Source organism: Heteronotia binoei, chromosome 21 (genome assembly GCF_032191835.1).
Source record: "Heteronotia binoei isolate CCM8104 ecotype False Entrance Well chromosome 21, APGP_CSIRO_Hbin_v1, whole genome shotgun sequence".
Taxonomy (NCBI): Eukaryota; Metazoa; Chordata; class Lepidosauria; order Squamata; family Gekkonidae; genus Heteronotia; species Heteronotia binoei.
The window spans coordinates 149,800,306-149,818,119 of record NC_083243.1 but is presented as its reverse complement, the minus strand read 5'-3'; the positions used below and the strand labels follow the sequence as shown (position 1 = coordinate 149,818,119).

Genomic DNA, 17,814 nt, shown 5'->3' with positions numbered 1-17,814 from the left:
CTACTGTGATAAATCAATTGTGGGAGACCTGCCAGTACAAGCCTGTAGTTTAAGTAATATATTTAGTAACAGCATATGTTTATGGATTTTTTCTTGGTCTTTAAAAAAAAATTAACAAAATTGTTTCTTCTCATTTTGCAGGAGAATGTCTTCCAAGCAGGCCACCTCTCCATTTGCAGCTGATGGAGAGGAAACACCAACCCAGGACTTAGCATCACAGGAGCAAGAAGAAGGCAACAATGAAGAGCTGGTGGCTTCACATCTCCCTCTCCACACCATATTGCACAACAAACCTCACTCTGAGGAGCTACCAACGCTAGTCACTACAATCCAACAAGACGCTGACTGGAACAGTATTATCTCAACCCAACATAGAATGGTATGTGAGTCTCAACGTTTAGTTTTTGAGAACTTTTTAGTACAACTCTTCTTTCTAACTGATGCTTCCATTTATCATAGCATTTACTACCTCCTGATTTAAGTTTAAATATTATGGGAATGGCATCCATGTTGTATTGTGCTAGTATTGGAGAAGCTTCTAACTCTGAGACCGATTTCCCACTAGCCTTGTGCCGCTCTCAAGCTCCTCTTCTCCATGGGGCTTCTGTTGGATTTCACACTATCTGCCCTGGGGCTGCAGCTAGCTTTGCCTTTTTTCAGATGACAAACAGAAACCGGTTTTTAGAGGATCTTGTTTGCTGCACATAAGAGGCAGAGCAAGTTGCAGCCCTGGGGCAAATAGTGTGAAATCCAATGGAAGCCCCACAGAGAAGAGGAGAGCGAGAGCGGCATAAGACTACGGTAGTTGGAAATCGGTATGAATGTTCAGTCACTCAGAGAACCAACTAGCTTACTGTTCTGCTTCAGTAAGAGAAGGGAAAGTGTGAAGTGTCACTGAGATTAAAAATACTACATTGCAAACTGAGAATGGCATAGAGGCCCCATTATGAGTAGGGAAGCCAAGGAATATAAAACCCAGAGGCAATGCAGTAGAAGGATGGTTGCAGGGTAAAATAGACTAAGAGAGAAGAACCTGAAGGTAGGATGGGTGGTTTGAATAAAAAGGAAGGGAGGAAAAAACAGAACTGAGATAAACCAGCTGACTCAGAAGGAACATCAGGAAGGGTTACATATTGTGTAGGATAAAGGAAGGAGACCTCAGAGCTAGACAAAATGACTACAAAGCAGGGTGTTTTAATAGAGTAGGTTTTACCCCTGTGCTTTGACAAGAGAATTATTGCAGTTTTGGCATCTTCTATCTGTGCAGCATTATGACTGGCAACCCAACGGAGGGGCAATGAGGACTGAAAAAGATGGGGAGAGTATGTTGATCTGTACTAACATTTCAGTTCTTTGACTAAAGGCTTCTAGTCATCTAGTTTGGTTGGAAGTTTCTGTATAATAATACAGCAGGATTAATTTCAAATTAACAAGGATTGCTAGCAATGACAGCCTTTTATTCTTAAAAGTTCTGTGGCTGTCCTTTTTCTAATGTGTTTTCAGTTTAAGTTAATGATTGTGCAACTTTTAAAACCTCAAAAGTACTGGCGTAGATGTTTTTGTACAGTATATGGTTTGATTGTCATTATGCTCAGGCTCAGTTGAGGTGTTTACCTAAGTAGCAGTCTTAACATGGTAGTGGAGCCTCAGAACTGGCTTCAGGAGTTGTTATGACTGGGCACATGCTGGGGTCCACAGCCTGAAAGAAAGCCATCTGCTGACTGGAAATTCTGGGTTAATCCATACTTCCCAGTGAGGAAAGTGCTTAGCAGCAATAGAAGCAGCAGAGTGCAAGGGTACTATACTCTGCTTCTTTTTCTAGATGCTTTCCCCAGAAGCCCTGCCACGTGGTAGGTCTTTCTCTCTAACATTTCTTAATGGAAAGAGTGCTGAAGGCAGCAAAGCAGCAACTATTCCATGATTCTTTTAGATCTGCTGGCACAAATGGGTCTAAAAGAAATATGTGAGAGTTACATTGCATTCCCCCCAGAAGCGGGAAGGGCAGAAAGGAGTCACAGTAGGGAGGAGCAGTGCCTGTGACTGGAGAGGGAGAAAGGAAGGGGTCCCAGCAATCTGCATCTGTCCCTAGCCAGCCTTCTTCATTTTACTATGCTTCACTTTTTAGAGGGGTGTAATTAAAGAAACACAATTATTTTAAATAACTGGAAATATGTACTGTAGCTACAAAACAGTATTTATTTATCAAAATAGTCTTTCTATTTTATATTATTAAGATAATAAAATTGAAACCAATAACATCTTCAGTGGGTTAAAACTTCTGCAGTCAAAGTAATTAATGGACTATAATCAGAGACAAGAGAAGGAAAAATGTGCCCATCCACAAAGCCTTTGAAAAGGCTCAGAGGTCCTTCTTAAATAACGATATCTTTGTTGCCCAATTAAATGTAGTCGCTATTGAGAATCAGAAGTCTTTCCTGGGGAAGGTGTTCACCCTTTGTGATGCCGCAGCTTAAAAGTCTGTATTACATGGCCCAACTTCACACATATAAAACGATGAAGGGATCTGTAGCAGAGCCAAACATGGTGATCTGAAAAGTGGGATAGACACATATGGTAGGAGACAGTTCTTAAAATATTCTACCCCCAGATTTAGGTTTAAGAGTTGTTTCAGTAAGCCCTGTAGATGAATACACAGCAATATACATTAAATAAGTTGGAGTTAATAATATTGGAGTTGGTCCCTTTAGCAGGTACTACTTAGCAAACCTGGCCATGAAATTTGGAGCCAGTTGTAGTTTCCCAACATTCCTCAAAGGTCCTGTGCTTTGACAATTACAATAGTCCTACTTAGATATGGCTAGAAAATGAATAACTGTAGTTGATCAATAACATCTAGGGAAGGGCACAGTTGGTTGTTGTCAACCTAAGTAGAAAAAGGCACATTTAACCACTACTGCAGTCTGAATATCCTGCTGCAGCATCAGGTCTAGGCATACTCTCATTTTGTGATTCTTAAAGGGGAGAGAAACCCAATCCAGAACAGGTTGTATCCCACAGCAGCTCCCAGCCCTTTATTTTGGAGCCAAGCCTCAGAAAATAAAATGAGCCAAAAGTGTAATCCTACCCATTCCCATTTCTACAAAGCACTCCTGGAGGACAGCATTCAGTGGTCTTGAAAACCTCAGAGAAATCCAGGAACATTAACAGGGTTGCACCTCCCCCCCCCCCATCCATTTCTCAGCAGAGGCAATCTACCAGAATGACCAAGACTATTTTGGTCATAATCCTGGGTAAATTTTGAATTGAAGTTGTATATGAGCCTTCTTATTGTGCATTTCTCACTTTAAATATGAGACAAGCATTATAGACTTTGGATTTGCTTTGGGTTTTCATTCAGCCTGAAAAATAACCCTTCCCGACTCCATATCACTTGCTTGACAGGTGTTCCTCAAGCAGCAGCATTAGTCAATGATTTCTCTTTCTCCCTACTTTCTGTCTTCCTGTGTATTGTTTTCTGTCTCCCCCCTGGTGCATACAATTCTGCTAGGACCCAGGAGAACTACTCTTTCCAGGGTTCCTGGAACTTGATCACTGCTATAAGAGTATTACAGGCACTAGGTATAATCTCCTTGGTCACTGTTGGAGCAAAGTAGATGACAAAACAGCAAAAAGACAAAACATGAAAGGTGATTTTGAACAAGGGTTTATGGATCATGGGGGTTTGAAGAAGGTTTTAATCCAGGGATGTCGAACACATTTTGCTATGAGGGCCAGATCTTGACCTTGTAGGGCCAGGTCACTTGTGTCATAAAATGTAATGCCAGGTCAGGGAGATATAAACGTTATAAAGGACACAGACAAACACACACACTCAGCCTAATCCATCTCAGCCTTGCTGAGCCTCAACCAACAGAACAAAGAGAGGCTTGGCTCAGTAGCTCAGCTCTGCCACTGAGAGAGCCTGGCTAAGTTAACTCTCCTTCCCCCACTTCCTCTCTAAGGGAGGAGCTTTGCTCTGCAGCTCCTGTGCGATTGAGCAAGCCTGGCAAAGCAAGTTGTGAAGCAAAAGGAAGCAACAGAGGGAGATGACAGTGAGTTGCTTGTGGCCTGATAGAAACCCTCCGGGGGGCCTGATTCAGTCTCTAGGCCACATGATTGGCACCCATGTTCTAATCCCATTTAAGTTTCGCAGGTGTCATTTGGGGATGGATGTCTGTGTCCATGGCTGTGTTTATTACTGGGTTGAGATAATCAGACATTTTAATTTTTTGAGGGGGAAAATCCCTCAATTTACTGAGCCTTTATATTGAATTACAAATTAAAACACTCTCTCTCTCTCGGCTTGACTTTGCGAATGAAGATTTAAGAAGGGTGCAGTAGTCCACGTCTGCTGCAGGCTCGCTGGTGGCTGACAAGACCAATGCGGGACAGGCAGATCCGGCCACAGTGGCTGCAGGGAAAAGTCAGATTTGGGGTTGGTGCTGTAGTAGTGCGATTCTTCCTCAATCTCCTTTTGTCCTCAAGACCAGCTATGCGTGCGTTCTCAAAGGAAGAGACAGCCTGGTGGATGGTGTGCCTCCATGCTTTGCGATCTGAGGCTAGGTCAGACCACTGGTGATGGTTGATGCGACAGGTGCCAAGGGATTTCTTCAAGGAGTCCTTGTACCTCTTCTTTGGTGCCCCTCTATTTCGATGGCCAGTGGAAAGTTCGCCATACAGAGCAATCTTGGGAAGGCGGTGGTTTTCCATCCTAGAAATATGCCCTGCCCAGCGCAGCTGCGTCTTCAACAGCAGTGCCTCGATGCTTGTAACCTCCGCCCTCTTGAGGACTTCAGTGTTGGTCACAAAGTCACTCCAGTGGATGTTGAGGATGGTGCGAAGGCAGCGCTGATGAAAGCGCTCAAGGAGTCGCAGGTGATGACGGTATAAAACCCACGATTCGGAGCCATAGATGAGGGTTGTCATCACAACCGCTTTGTAAACATTGATCTTTGTGCCTTTTTTCAGATGCTTGTTGCTCCACACTCTTTTGTGCAGTCGGCCAAATGCACGGTTTGCCTTTGCCAGCCTGTTGTCAATCTCCTTGTCGATCTTGGCATCTGAGGAGATGATGCACCCCAGGTAGCTGAACTGCTGGACTGTCTTCAGAACTGATTCACCCACAGTGATGCAGGGAGGGTGATAATCTTCCTGGGGTGCAGGCTGGTGGAGAACTTCTGTCTTCTTCAGACTAACTTCTAGGCCGAATAGCTTGGCAGCCTCTGCAAAGCAGGACGTCATATGTTGCAGAGCTGATACCGAGTGGGAGATGAGTGCAGCATCATCAGCAAACAGTAGCTCTCGGATAAGTTTTTCCATTGTCTTGGAGTGAGCCTTTAGTCGCCTCAGGTTGAACAGGCTGCTATCAGTGCGATAGCGGATGTAGACACCATCGTCATCATCTAGATCTACTGCGGCTCTTTGAAGCATCATGCTAAAGAAGATCGTAAAGAGAGTTGGCGCGAGAACGCAGCCTTGCTTTACACCTGTGCCTATTGGGAAGGGCTCCGAGAGGTCGATGCAGTGTCTGACTTGGCCTCGCTGGTCTTCGTGTAGCTGGATGATCATGCTGAGGAACCTTGGGGGACATCCTAAACGTTCCAAGATTTGCCACAGGCCTTTCCTGCTAACGGTATCGAAAGCTTTGGTAAGGTCGACAAAAGTCACATATAGACCCTTGTTCTGTTCCCTGCATTTCTCTTGGAGCTGCCTGAGAACAAATACCATGTCGGTGGTGCTCCTGCTAGCTCTGAAGCCGCACTGGCTCTCTGGGAGGAGTTCTTCTGCAATGGTGGGCACCAGTCTGTTCAAATTAAAACACTAATCATGAATTAAATAATTAACTTATTACAACAAAAGCAGTTATAAGAACTGACCTGAAAGGATAGGAATACCCACACTGACATGCAGTACACATTGGGGTGAATGCTGTGATGATTTAGTCTGCTGTGTTATTACTGCCATACATCTTCTTCTTTGTAATGTCAAAAGCCATGTGGAAGGAGGTGATGCTGAGGCTTCTGTCCTTGCCAGCAATGCCTATTTTGGGTACAGAACTAGGGGCACTAAGAGACAGCCTTATTAAATTCCAGGGATCAAATTTGTGACCTAAAGTGCAGCACAATTTATGTTCAAAGCTTTTAGAGTCTATGGCAATGATTTTTGTATGTGTTTTAAGGAATGTGTTGCTTTCCAAAAGAGTTTTAGTTTTTTCCCAGCCAGGGAGCCTGTTACATAGTTGTTTATGTAGACAGTAACGTCAAGAATTTCTCTTTGATATATACTATATGTGTCCTGATGGTCCTTGGAGCACTGTAAGAGCCTCGCATGCAAGATGCACCACATGACAGTGTGCTGCAGCAACAATGGAAAATCAAGTAAAACACCTCTTTCTTTCAATTTTGCTCATTGCTTCCATCAGCAGAGAAAAGGTAATCTTACCACATTTCTCATTGTCATTAGTCTGCCCCATCCTGTGGCATTTTGCTTGTGAGCCCCTTAGAGGAAAAGTGTCAAGACAAACAGCAGGCTGAAAGTGAGGAACAATGAACTCTGCCAGTGCCTTCCATAAAGTTTTCTGCCAAATCCAATTCATATTTGTACACAAGGCCATGGGCTAACAGAATGGTTGTCAAAGGCTACACTGATGATTGTGAGCTGTGTGCCCCAGTGTGAAAACTGAGGCACCCATTCATGTTATCAAGATTTACAGCTATTCACATAAACTGGACTTCATCATTTTAAAAACAGGAGCTTAAAACATACTTTCAACAAGCAAATCTGTACCAATTCCTTCAGTCATTACTGTGAAAAAGGGTTGATTTTGTGGATTTTGAGGCTAGTCTACTACACACATTAAACAGCAATGTTGCTGAATGCATTATTCAGTTGTGTACTAAACTTGTAAGACTGCTAGTAGCAGTAGCACGGAGATGAAAAATTTGTCTAACTCTCAACCAATTTGAGGGAAAGAGGCAATTCATAGACTCTCATGACTCTAAAAGTCCTGTCTAAAAATTGTTCTGAACTACAGTGTTGGCAAGTAGATATTTTTACTAGTGCCTGAATGGTTTTAATTTTATTGGCTTCAAAAAATGCCTGTAATGTCCTGGACTACTGAGGAGATTGTAGCTAATGATGAATGCTCTAAATACGCACTAGAGAACCTGTACTTCCCCCCACTAAACAATTCATACATTGAGGAGGAGGGGATAGATAGATAGAAGTCTCATCCTCACTCTTTCTCATTCATTAGTAATCAGGAAGACACCCATTCCTTAATTGGAGGGGCTGCCATTGTATGGCAATTATGTTAAAAACAAATATTAAGAGCATACGAAGAGGTCTGCTGAATCAGACTAGTGTCTATCTTGTCTAGCATGGTGTTTCACACAACGGCCAACCAGTTCAGCCAGAGGGCCAACAAACGGTATCGAGGCCAAAACCTTTCTCTAACACTGCCTTCTTGTACTGGTATTCAGAGGTTTGCTACCACTGAGTATGTTGGCTTCCTTTAGTATCCCAGTGTCTAGTAGACACTCATGGCCCTATCCTCCATGAGAATCATTCATGGACCTATCCTTCATGAGAGTAGATTACACGAAGAGAGCAAAATGTTTTTCTGAATCAAGGTGTTAGAGATTTATGAAATTAAATATGATCAAGCATATTGCTTACACAGTAGCTGAATATTTATATTATGAGAATAATCACAAAAAGCTCAAAAAGAGAACAGTATGACACTGAACTTGTATTTAGTACATTTGCAAATTTTCTTCCAAATATATTTTCCTACCAGGAATGAGGCCTGTTGTGAAGAAAAATATAACGGGATCTTTCTTTGCCAGTGTTGGAGTAGAGGAATGGGTGCCTCCTCCCAAGGCCACATGCCTCTTTCAGCAGGAAAACAGTCTCCTGTGGCCTTGGGAGAGGTGGAGGACACCTTCTAGTGACATTTTTGCTTTAAAGAAACTTTTCTGCAGCTGGCCTGCCTGCCTGCAGTCCCAATGGGGAACTGCACAGATGACTGAAGATGAACTAGGCATTAGGAAGAGGGCTTGGACTGAAATCAGCTGAGAACTGATTCTGACCTTGGAACCAAGGCAGTTGAAGTAGGTTCTCTGTATACCTTTGTCATCTTTTCTGCTGAAAATTGAATTTCTTCTGCTTGAAGGTGAGAAAATCTTGCTTCCTTTCTTCAGCCATTATCTAAAAAAAGAGAAGATATACTTGGTGGAGACAGGACCACAAGTCATTTGCCTCATAGCAATTTATCCTAAGGGCTGCCTTTTGCACCCTGCCTTACTTGCTCAAAGGAGGTTGTCTTTCACTGTGGGGAACAATGCCACAGAAGGCATTATTAAAATCTTGCATCAATTGTGACACTAAGATGCCCTACTCAGATGACCACAGCTTTTGCATATTGTGTCTGGACGAAGAGCATAACGTTTTAACCTGCCATGTTTGTCAACAGTTCTCACCCAAGGCTAAGCATGATAGAGCCTCCTGCCTCAAAGCAGCACTCTGGGAGAAAGCCCTATCATCTGGTAAACCCGTGCAGATGACACTCTTAGCCCTCAAAATCATCTGTAATAGTTTTGGTTCTATTGGCCTCACCCACTTGATGTCAATCCAGAAATCATTCCATCTCGGAACCTCCAGTGAAGAAAAGCAAAGCCAAATGTAAGGACAAATTTAAATCTGAGGCTTGTGCCCATTGCAACTCGGTTCTGATAGAACTGGTACCTGAACTCAAGGCTTCTGTTTCTTATTCTCCAAAGATGCCTTAAATACATTTTTGATTTTTTTAAATAGAAGATGACATCTGCTGTGACCCAGTTCCACCTTTAGATCCAAAGACTATGCAGATGGAACTGAAGTTGCCTACTGCATGTCCCCAAAGCTATCCATATTTTCTTTGGCAACCCTATTCCTATTATAAATCACCTGCCTTTAGGTCCAGACTAAGGCAACTGTCCTATGCCTCCACAGTGTATGGAACCTAGCATGGAACCATTGCATTGTAGGAATCGCCCTTCGGCTTCAGTTTCAATTCCACTTCAGTCACATTTCACAGATTTCCCCATGAAATCTGATGCAAGTGAAGATGATCTAGTTCACTCAGTGAAAATTTATGTTTATACTCTGAACAGATGGTCATAATGGCAAAAGCCCTAGACACTGATGTTACAACTACAGAACAGACATCAAAGGACAAGATCCATGGTCATTTGTACTCAGACTCACCAGGCACTGTAGCCTTTCTGATTCTGGAGGGCTTTAAAGATTTATCCAAAGATCTTTGGAATAAACCAGCTTCAGCTCCTGCCACTTCCAGGAGCAATGAAGGCATATGCAGAGTTAAACAGGAGGACTTGGTGATTCTATTCTTGTATCCCCCTCCGTCCTCTTTGATAATGGAACAACTATGGAAGAACTACAGGCTAAAGGACTGCTCTGACTGATAAGGAGGGGAGGATGATTTATGGTCTGGGATGAAATACCTATTTCCTCAGCTGCCCTGACATTTTTAGATCACCAATTACCAAGCGATTATGTCAGTGTACCATTTCTTTGGAAAAAGATGTCCATGTATTTAGAGGCCTTGCCTGAAGAAAAAAGAAATCTAGGAAAGATCCTCCAAACAGAAGCTGTCAAGCTCTCAAAGCAGCAAATTAATGCAGCATACTACATTTCAGGTTCTCTGGTCTGGATGACTGGGTCCTCCATAGTTATCTGTTGTCAGGCATGGCTCCATTCCATCACACTGCCTATGAAACAAGGGACAAAATTGAAGATCTCCCCTATAAGGGTACACTACATTTTCAGAAAACACAGATGACACCCTCACACAAATTAGAAAGAATTGAAGATGGCTAGATCCCTAGGGTCACTCACCCTGCCTCCACCAATCTGAGATAACATCACTCATGTTAGAGAATTTTGCACGCAGCAGAAGAGCTGAAGGAGAGGAACAGGCAAACACAGGAATTAGTAGACAAGAGAAACAACTGTATTCAATGGTAGATATATTTACCAGGATAGTATCCAATATTCAGAGTCGTTGCCAGGCCAAGGTCATACACAGTAAACAGTAGACACTTCAGTAGATAACAGTATACGGCAGTAAGTATACACAGCATGATTCAAGCACAGTAGCCTAGGATCCAACACCAGCAGTGTTCGCTACCACCCAGACAGTGGGCCTCACAGTACCCACAATCCTTACAGGCAGACTGAGCAGGCTCACTGAGCTTCCCTAAGTACACGTACCAATCATGCAAGGTTGCATCAGCTCTGTGAGTCAGCACAAAGCCTAATTACAGGTGAGGTCATCCCACCTTACCTCAGTAACAGGTAACAGCTGGATCATGATGCAGCATGACTCAGCATGACATTGCAGAAACAACATTACTATTACTAAGATGGAGTCAGTCAGCCATTTTAGGACTGAGGTCCAACACACTGGTATCCACCACAGAGGAAATAGCATTTCCACCCTTCTTCAAGATTTTAGTATCCTGCTTAGAGATCTTTCCCTTCTCACCAGTTCTCTGTCAGGAGACATAAAAGATTGAAGCAGAAGATGGGGCAAAAAGTCATTTCTGCCAGACTCCCAAAGTCACTGGTCCAAACTGTTCTGACTAAAACAGTTGGGAACCCTTGACATTAAGTTTCCTCACATTTTGTGACAGGTTATGTTCATTTCTCCCTTCCTGGAATAAAATTATTGATGACAATTTGAGTTCTCTTGATTGTAGCACATAGCTATAAGTTAAAGTTTGCTGCTTTTCCATGAGTTAGAAAAGTTGTTTAGGCAGTGAACTGCCGCTTACCCCAAAATGACCTGGATTAGCAATAATTAGCTAGACAAACAAATTTCAACATTTTGAGAAGGATAGCAAGATACAACAAAACAATAAAATCAGCCAATACTTACTCAAACTCAAAAGGCAGGGGCATATCCTGCCCCAAAGCCACACACAATTAAAAACCCCCCACCTTTTTCCTTCTTGGCTATGGTTGCCAAGTCCCTCGGAGCCTCCAGTGGGGGTCTTACCTCGAGTGCACTTTGCAGGCGCGGCACGATAACATCACCCTCTATTGCACCATAGAGTTTTCCCTCCCAAATGACTAGAGTGTCTGGGAAAACCATAGTTTCCCCAGAAATATCTAGAGTGGCTGCCGTGTGATGTTGCTGGCATGATGATGTCACTTCCAGGTGATGTCATCGTGCTAGAGATGTCGGGGGAGGTTTCCCCCATCTGGGAACCTCCTGGACAGGGGATTCCCCACCTGGACCAAGGACTTGGCTTTTATCCTCTGAACAAACCATTAACAGGCTGCCCCTCCCTCTATCCAGTCCAGCTGTTAATTAAGATGACTCAGCTACACAGCTCTTAGCAAGATAAAAGTCAGATAGTTCCTGCAATGACTTGCAAGGCCAGTCCTCCCGTCTTTCACCCCTTGTTTAGTTCTTCAGAGTTGTTGTTTGGGGGCCTGAACCAGTCTCTTCCTTACAGGAAGCAATCAAAGTAGTTTCAGAATCTGAGGCAAACCCAGGGCTTTACTCTAGGTTCTTCTTGGTGGACAAGAAGGACAGGGACTCTTATCCTATTCTTGATCTCTGAGTGTTAAATCAATTTCTTTGATTGACTAAGTTCAAAACAGTTTCTTTGGTATCCTTTCTACACCTATTTTATTTATTTTATTATATTTCTATCCTGCCCTCCCCTGCAAGTGGGCTATTAAATCACAATGTTTTGTTTGCAGTAATGGACTTGAAAGATGCCTGATTCCATATATGTATTCATAAGGAACATAGGAAATTTGTTTTTGCTATGAAGGGAAGATATACCAGAACTCTCTGTTTTGCCTTTAGGTTGGCTATAGTCCCCAGGGTATTTACCAAATACATGGCTCCAGTGGTAGCCTGCTTGCGTCTACAGGGCTGTACCATCTTTCCATATTTGGATGACTCTATCTTAGTTGATTAGAGAGCCATGTGGCACAGAATGGTAAAGCTGCAGTACTGCAGTCCAAGCTCTCTGCTCACAACCTGAGTTTGATCCTGGTGGAAGCTGGGTTCAGGTAGCCGGCTCAAGGTTGACTCAGCCTGGGACCTGTTTTGTTCAACATCTTTATAAACAATTTGGATGAAGGAATAGAGGGAATGCTTATTAAATTTGCTAACTTGAGAGGGGTTGCAAATACAATAGAAGACAGAAACAGGATACAGGATGACCTTGACAGGCTGGAAAACTGGGCTAAAATCAATAAAATGAATTTTAACAGGGATAAATGTAAAGTTCTGCATTTAGGTCAGAAAAATCCAATGCTTGGTTATAGGATGGGGGAGACTTGTCTTAGCAGTAGTATGTGCGAAACGGATCTAGGGTTCTTAGTGGATCATACGCTGAACATGAGTCAACAGTGTGATGCGGTTGCTAAAAAAGGCAAATTCAATTTTGGGCTGTATCAACAGAAGTATAGTCTCCAGATCAAGTGATGTGATGGTAACACTTTACTCTGCTCTGGTAAGACCTCACCTAGAGTATTGTGTTCAGTTTTGGGCACCACATTTTAAGAAGGATTTAGACAAGCTGGAACGGGTCCAGAGGAGGGTGACGAAGATGGTGATTTGTCTGGAGACCAAGTCCTATGAGGAAAGGTTGAAGGAGCTGGGAATGTTTAGCCTGGAGAGGAGGCAGCTGAGAGGTGATATGATCACCATCAAGTACTTGAAGGGCTGTCATACAGAGGAGGGTGTGGAATTGTTTTCTGCGGCCCTAGAAGGTAGGACCAGAACCAGTGGGTTGAAATTAATTCAGAAGAGTTTCCGGCTCAACATTAGGAAGAACTTCCTGACTGTTAGAGCGATTCCTCAGAGGAACAGGCTTCCTTGGGAGGTGGTGGATATTCCTTCACTGGAGGTTTTTAAACAGAGGCTAGATGGTCATCTCACAGCGATGAAGATCCTGTGAATTTAGAAAGAGGTTTCTGTGAGTTTCCTGCATTGTGCAGAGGGTTGGACTAGATGACCCTGGAGGTCCCTTCCAACTCTATGATTCAGCCTTCCATCCTTTCGAGGTCAGTAAAATGAGTACCCAGCTTGCTGGGGGGGGGGGGGGGGGGAAGTGTAGGTGACTGGGGAAGGCAATGGCAAACCACCCTGTAAAAAGTCTGCCATGAAAATGTTGTGATGTGACGTCACCCCAGAGTCGGAAACGATTGGTGCTTGCACAGGGGAATACCTTTACCTTTTTTAAAAATCTTAGTTGAGGAGTCCAAAGGCTCACATGCTCAAGGTGTGTGACCAATTAAGACTTGCTATAAATCACAAGAATTCTAGGCTAGAACTCGTTCAGAGTATTCAGTTTATTGGAGCCACATTGGACTCTTTAATGGCTAAGGGTTTAATAGGGGCTGTGTGATCAAAGCATTAGTTCCTCATTTTTCACTCTGTTGTTTCATGGGTGCCCAGTCCAGCTAGAGATTACTTGGTTTAATGGTCTCAATAATGGCGGTGTTAATGTGACTGCTACAACTTTGGTTTGTGTCATGGTTCAAACTGGGTCACCATTCCCAGCATCAGTTTTTTTCCTAGGCCCCATAATATTATGAAGTCTCTGGCTTAATGGTCCCCAGATGACAATTTGTTTCTGGGGACCCTCTTTGGTCTTAAGCATCACAATGTGATCCTCACTACTGATGCTCCCCTGGAGGTTTGGGGAACCCATTGTGACAGTCTCACTGTGCAGGGCAAATGGCTGTACAGGGCAAATGTGAGAGCCTCATTGTACAGGGCAAATGGCTCCCCCATGAAAAAAGCCTTAATATTAATGTACTTGAATGGTGAGCAATTAAGTATGTTCTTACCTCATTCTTGACATTGCTTGGGGGACATTGGTATTAGTGCAAATGGACGATGTGTCCACAGTGTTTTATACCAACAGACAGAGAAGCATAGGATCCAGGACGCTAAACAAGGAAATGGCTGAAACATGGCATTGGGCCTTTCTTTGCAGAACATTTATATTGCTGGGGAAAATAACCTACAAGCTGATACCCTCAACAGGGTCCCATATAGTGGACCTTTTCGTTGTTTATTTCAATGCCAAGGCTCAGATCTGCTGTATGGCAGGCAGCAACCCCCTTTCAGTGGGGGACACTTTTCCATTCATTTGGATAAGCACTCTTTTTTATATATGTATCTCACTATCTTTACCATGTTAGTGACCCCATTTTGGCCTCCCCAGGTTTGGTTCATCCCCCTGTTCAGGAGGTTGAAGGGAAATTTCATTCACCTCCTGAATGTTCCTATCTATTGACCTTTCCTAAAGAAGTCCAGGAAATCCTTTTGAATGTACAAAAGACCTTTACTGGATGTTCATATGAAAATAAGTGGAGATGGTTTTCAGCATGGCTTGTACCCAAGGGTTTGCAACCCTATTCATGCTGTAATTCTGGAGTAACTTTATTCCCTGAAAATACAAGGGCTAGCACACTCTTCAATAAAGGTGCATTTAACCCCCATGTCAGCTTACCATGATCCTGTGGATAACACACTGGTGTTCTCATATAGGCTCTGCAAACAATTCCTCAATGACCTGGTAAATATGTACCCCCCCACACCCTACTCTGGTTCCACAGTGGTCTTTGGGCTTTGTCCTTAGTGCTTTCACAACTTATGTTTAAGACCGTTGAACTTTTGACCATGTGCCCTTTAGAATTACTATCTATTAAAGTTTGCTTTCTTGTCACCATAACCTCTGTTAGGAAGGTGAGCGAACTGGCTGCTCTGCATGTCAACCCCCCAGTTCTGAAAATGTTTCCAGAACATGTAGTCCTTAGTCTGAGTTTAGCTTTTACCTAAGATTTAGTCATTTTTTCATATATTCCGAAATCTTGCTTTGGCTGTCCCTATCCCACCCTGATCTGTCCTCACCAACAGAACACACACTGCATACTCTTGAGTCTTGACATGAAGGGCCTTGGTTAGTCTACTCAAAGAGAACACAGCCATTTGGGAAATATGTGAATCTGTTTTCATATACAGAACACAGCAAGGAGAAGTCCATTTCCTCTCAATCTGTCTAGATGGATTGCGATAGCAATAAAGTTGTGTTATGAGAATTCAGGTGTGCCATTCTCTTTTCATATCCATGGCCAAGCCACATGGGCACAAGGAATCTTCAGTTGTTCTCAACAGAGGCATATTGCTTCTGGATATCTGCAAATTGGGGACAGAGGGTGGTGCAAGGGGAGTGTGTGTCCACTAGAAACCCCCTAGTGTGCGAGGTTCCTCAAGGAGCACTCCTCTCCCTGATTCTAACATCTATATGCACCCCCTTGCGCAGCTGGTATGGAGCTTTGGGCTGGGCTGTCATCAATATGCAGATGACACCCAGCTGTATTTGCTGTTTGACGATTGGTCAGCTGCTGTCCTATCCTCATTGGCCAAGGGATTGGAGGCTGTGGTGGGCTGGCTGTGGAAGGGCAGATTGAAGCTGAATCCGTCAAGGAAGGAGTTTCTGTGACTGGAGGAGTGGGGTTGGAGTTGGAGCATAGACTGCTGGCTCTTGACGGGGTACCTCTAACACCTGCATCAACCACCAAGAGTCTGAGAGTAACACTGGATACCTCCCTTTCATTGGAGGCCCAGATTATGCATGTTGCCAAAGTGGCATTTTTCCATCTTCGCCAAGCTCAGCAACTGCCTTCCTTCTTATCTCGCTCAGACCTAGCCACAGTAATCCATGCAATGGTCACCTCCAGATTCATGCAGTAATCCATGCAGTGGTCACTACTGCAACTCAGTCTATGCTGGCCTACCCTTGAATTTGACTCAGAAAATCCAATGGTTCCAGAATGCAGCAGCATGGGTCCTGACACAAACGCCTAGGACAGCACATATTCAACCTGTGCTGTGCCACCTACACTGGCTTCCGGTTGAGCATCGAGTCAGATTCAAGGTTTTGGATATGACCTTTAAGGACATTAATGGTGGGACCGACGTATCTATAGGACCGCCTCCTCTGCTATGTCCCTGGAAGAACATTATAGTCTCCTGGTCAAAACCTACTTATGATCCCTGGCCCTAAAAAGGTTCAATACTGGTAAAGTTGGTAGAAACCATTATCAAGTTGGTAGAAACCATTATCAAGGACAGAAAGTTGGTAGAAACCATTATCAAGGACAGAATGAGTAGGCACATTGATGAACACGAGTTATTGAGGAAGACTCAGCTTGGGTTCTGTAAGGGAAGATCTTACTTCACTGACCTGTTACAGTTCTTTGAGGGGGTGAACAAACATATGGATAAAGGGGACCCAATAGATGTTGTTTACCTTGACTTCCAAAAAGCTTTTGATAAAGTTCCTCATCAAGGCTCCTTAGTAAGCTCGAGAGTCATGGAGTAAAAGGACAAGTCCTCTTGTGGATCAAAAACTGGCTAATTAATAGGAAACAGAGAATGAGTATAAATGAGCAGTCTTCGCAGTGGAAGACGGTAAACAGTGGGGTGCCGCAGGGCCCATGCACTTTAACTTGTTCATTAATGATTTGGAGTTGGGAGTAAGCAATGAAGTGGCTAAGTTTGCAGATGACACTAAATTGACCTTCTGGGAGAGCTCTTCTCGCCAGTGATCAAGCTCATTGGCCCTCTCGGCGATCGTGCCCTTAAGGTGCGGGTCTAACATGGTCGCCATCATGTAAACCTTATCTTGAGTGAAAGTCTGAAAGCGGGCCTCAAGCACTTCCTGCAGCCTAACAAACAGGGCACACACCACTGGAAGAACATCTGCACGGCCTTGAGCTGGCACTAGAAACAAGGCCAGGTCCTCACGGTCCATGTGGACCATGGGGACGACCAGTACGATGCTCACCGTGTCAGATGAGAGCATTTCTGTGTGGATCTTGAAGGGCCCATGAACCTCCACAGTCTGAGAAATGACCACCCAATCCGCTTGGGTGAGACGGTTCTCATCCCGAAAGAATCTCGTCTCAGAGACAAAGGCATCCAGGGCTGCTCTCTGCTCCACTATGCGCTCCAGCATGGCACAGGTGGAGTTCCAGCGTGTGCTGACGTCACCGATCAGGCGGTGCCCTGGCACGCTTGTCAGTGTCTGTTTCTCACGCAGCAGATACGAGTCCGTATTGCTACGTGAGAAGTGACGCAGAGCAGAAGTTGGTACTCATGGGTTGCGGCTAGATACCGACGATCCTAGCTTTTCGTCTGGCCCAATGCGTCCTTAATCACGAGGTGGAGTAGGTGGGCCACGCAAGGAAGGCATTGTAGACCCTGTCACTGGACAGCCGCCTTGATGTTGGAGCCACCGTCAGTCACCACGAAGCCTGTGGCGACGTCCCCGCTGCCTACCCAGCCCTCTAACTGCTGTGAGAGGATGGCTCTGACAGTGTCCACCGTGTGTGGTGCGTTAACTGCTTCGGCGTGCAACAAGGCCCAGCGATAGCCGGCCTAGCAGCCCTGACCCTGCCTGCTGCTACTGCCACTCCCACCCTGCAGCTCACTGGATTGCCACCAATGCGCAATCAGGGAGAGATACCCCTTGAACGCATGTTGGGAGCTCCAGATATCTGAGGTGCAAAGAACACCCCCCCCCCCGGCAGCACGGGAGATATGCACCTTCACCATGCACCCTGAAAAGAGATGGCACAATGGTCCTGCTAATGGTGGTTCTAGCAGGAACTTTGTACCAGGGCGCCAGGTACTTGAGCAACCGTAGCATCCCAGAATTCTCGAGCACTGAAAATGGAAGCCCATGGGCGACCGACCTGGCAAGGTTCCAGGCA

The 17,814-nt window shown here is 44.4% G+C and overlaps 1 protein-coding gene across 18 annotated transcripts in view; it reads left to right on the top strand.

Moving 5' to 3' along the window:
* SOX6 (SRY-box transcription factor 6) overlaps positions 1-17,814 on the top strand; it is an 841,142-nt gene that overhangs the window by 307,473 nt on the left and 515,855 nt on the right. For all 18 annotated transcript variants that reach the window (XM_060261709.1, XM_060261715.1, XM_060261714.1 and 15 more), the window contains one exon: positions 142-379. In XM_060261709.1, coding sequence (XP_060117692.1) covers positions 146-379 — 234 coding nt within the window. In that variant the 5' untranslated portion in view covers positions 142-145. The remainder of the gene's footprint in view (positions 1-141; positions 380-17,814) is intronic.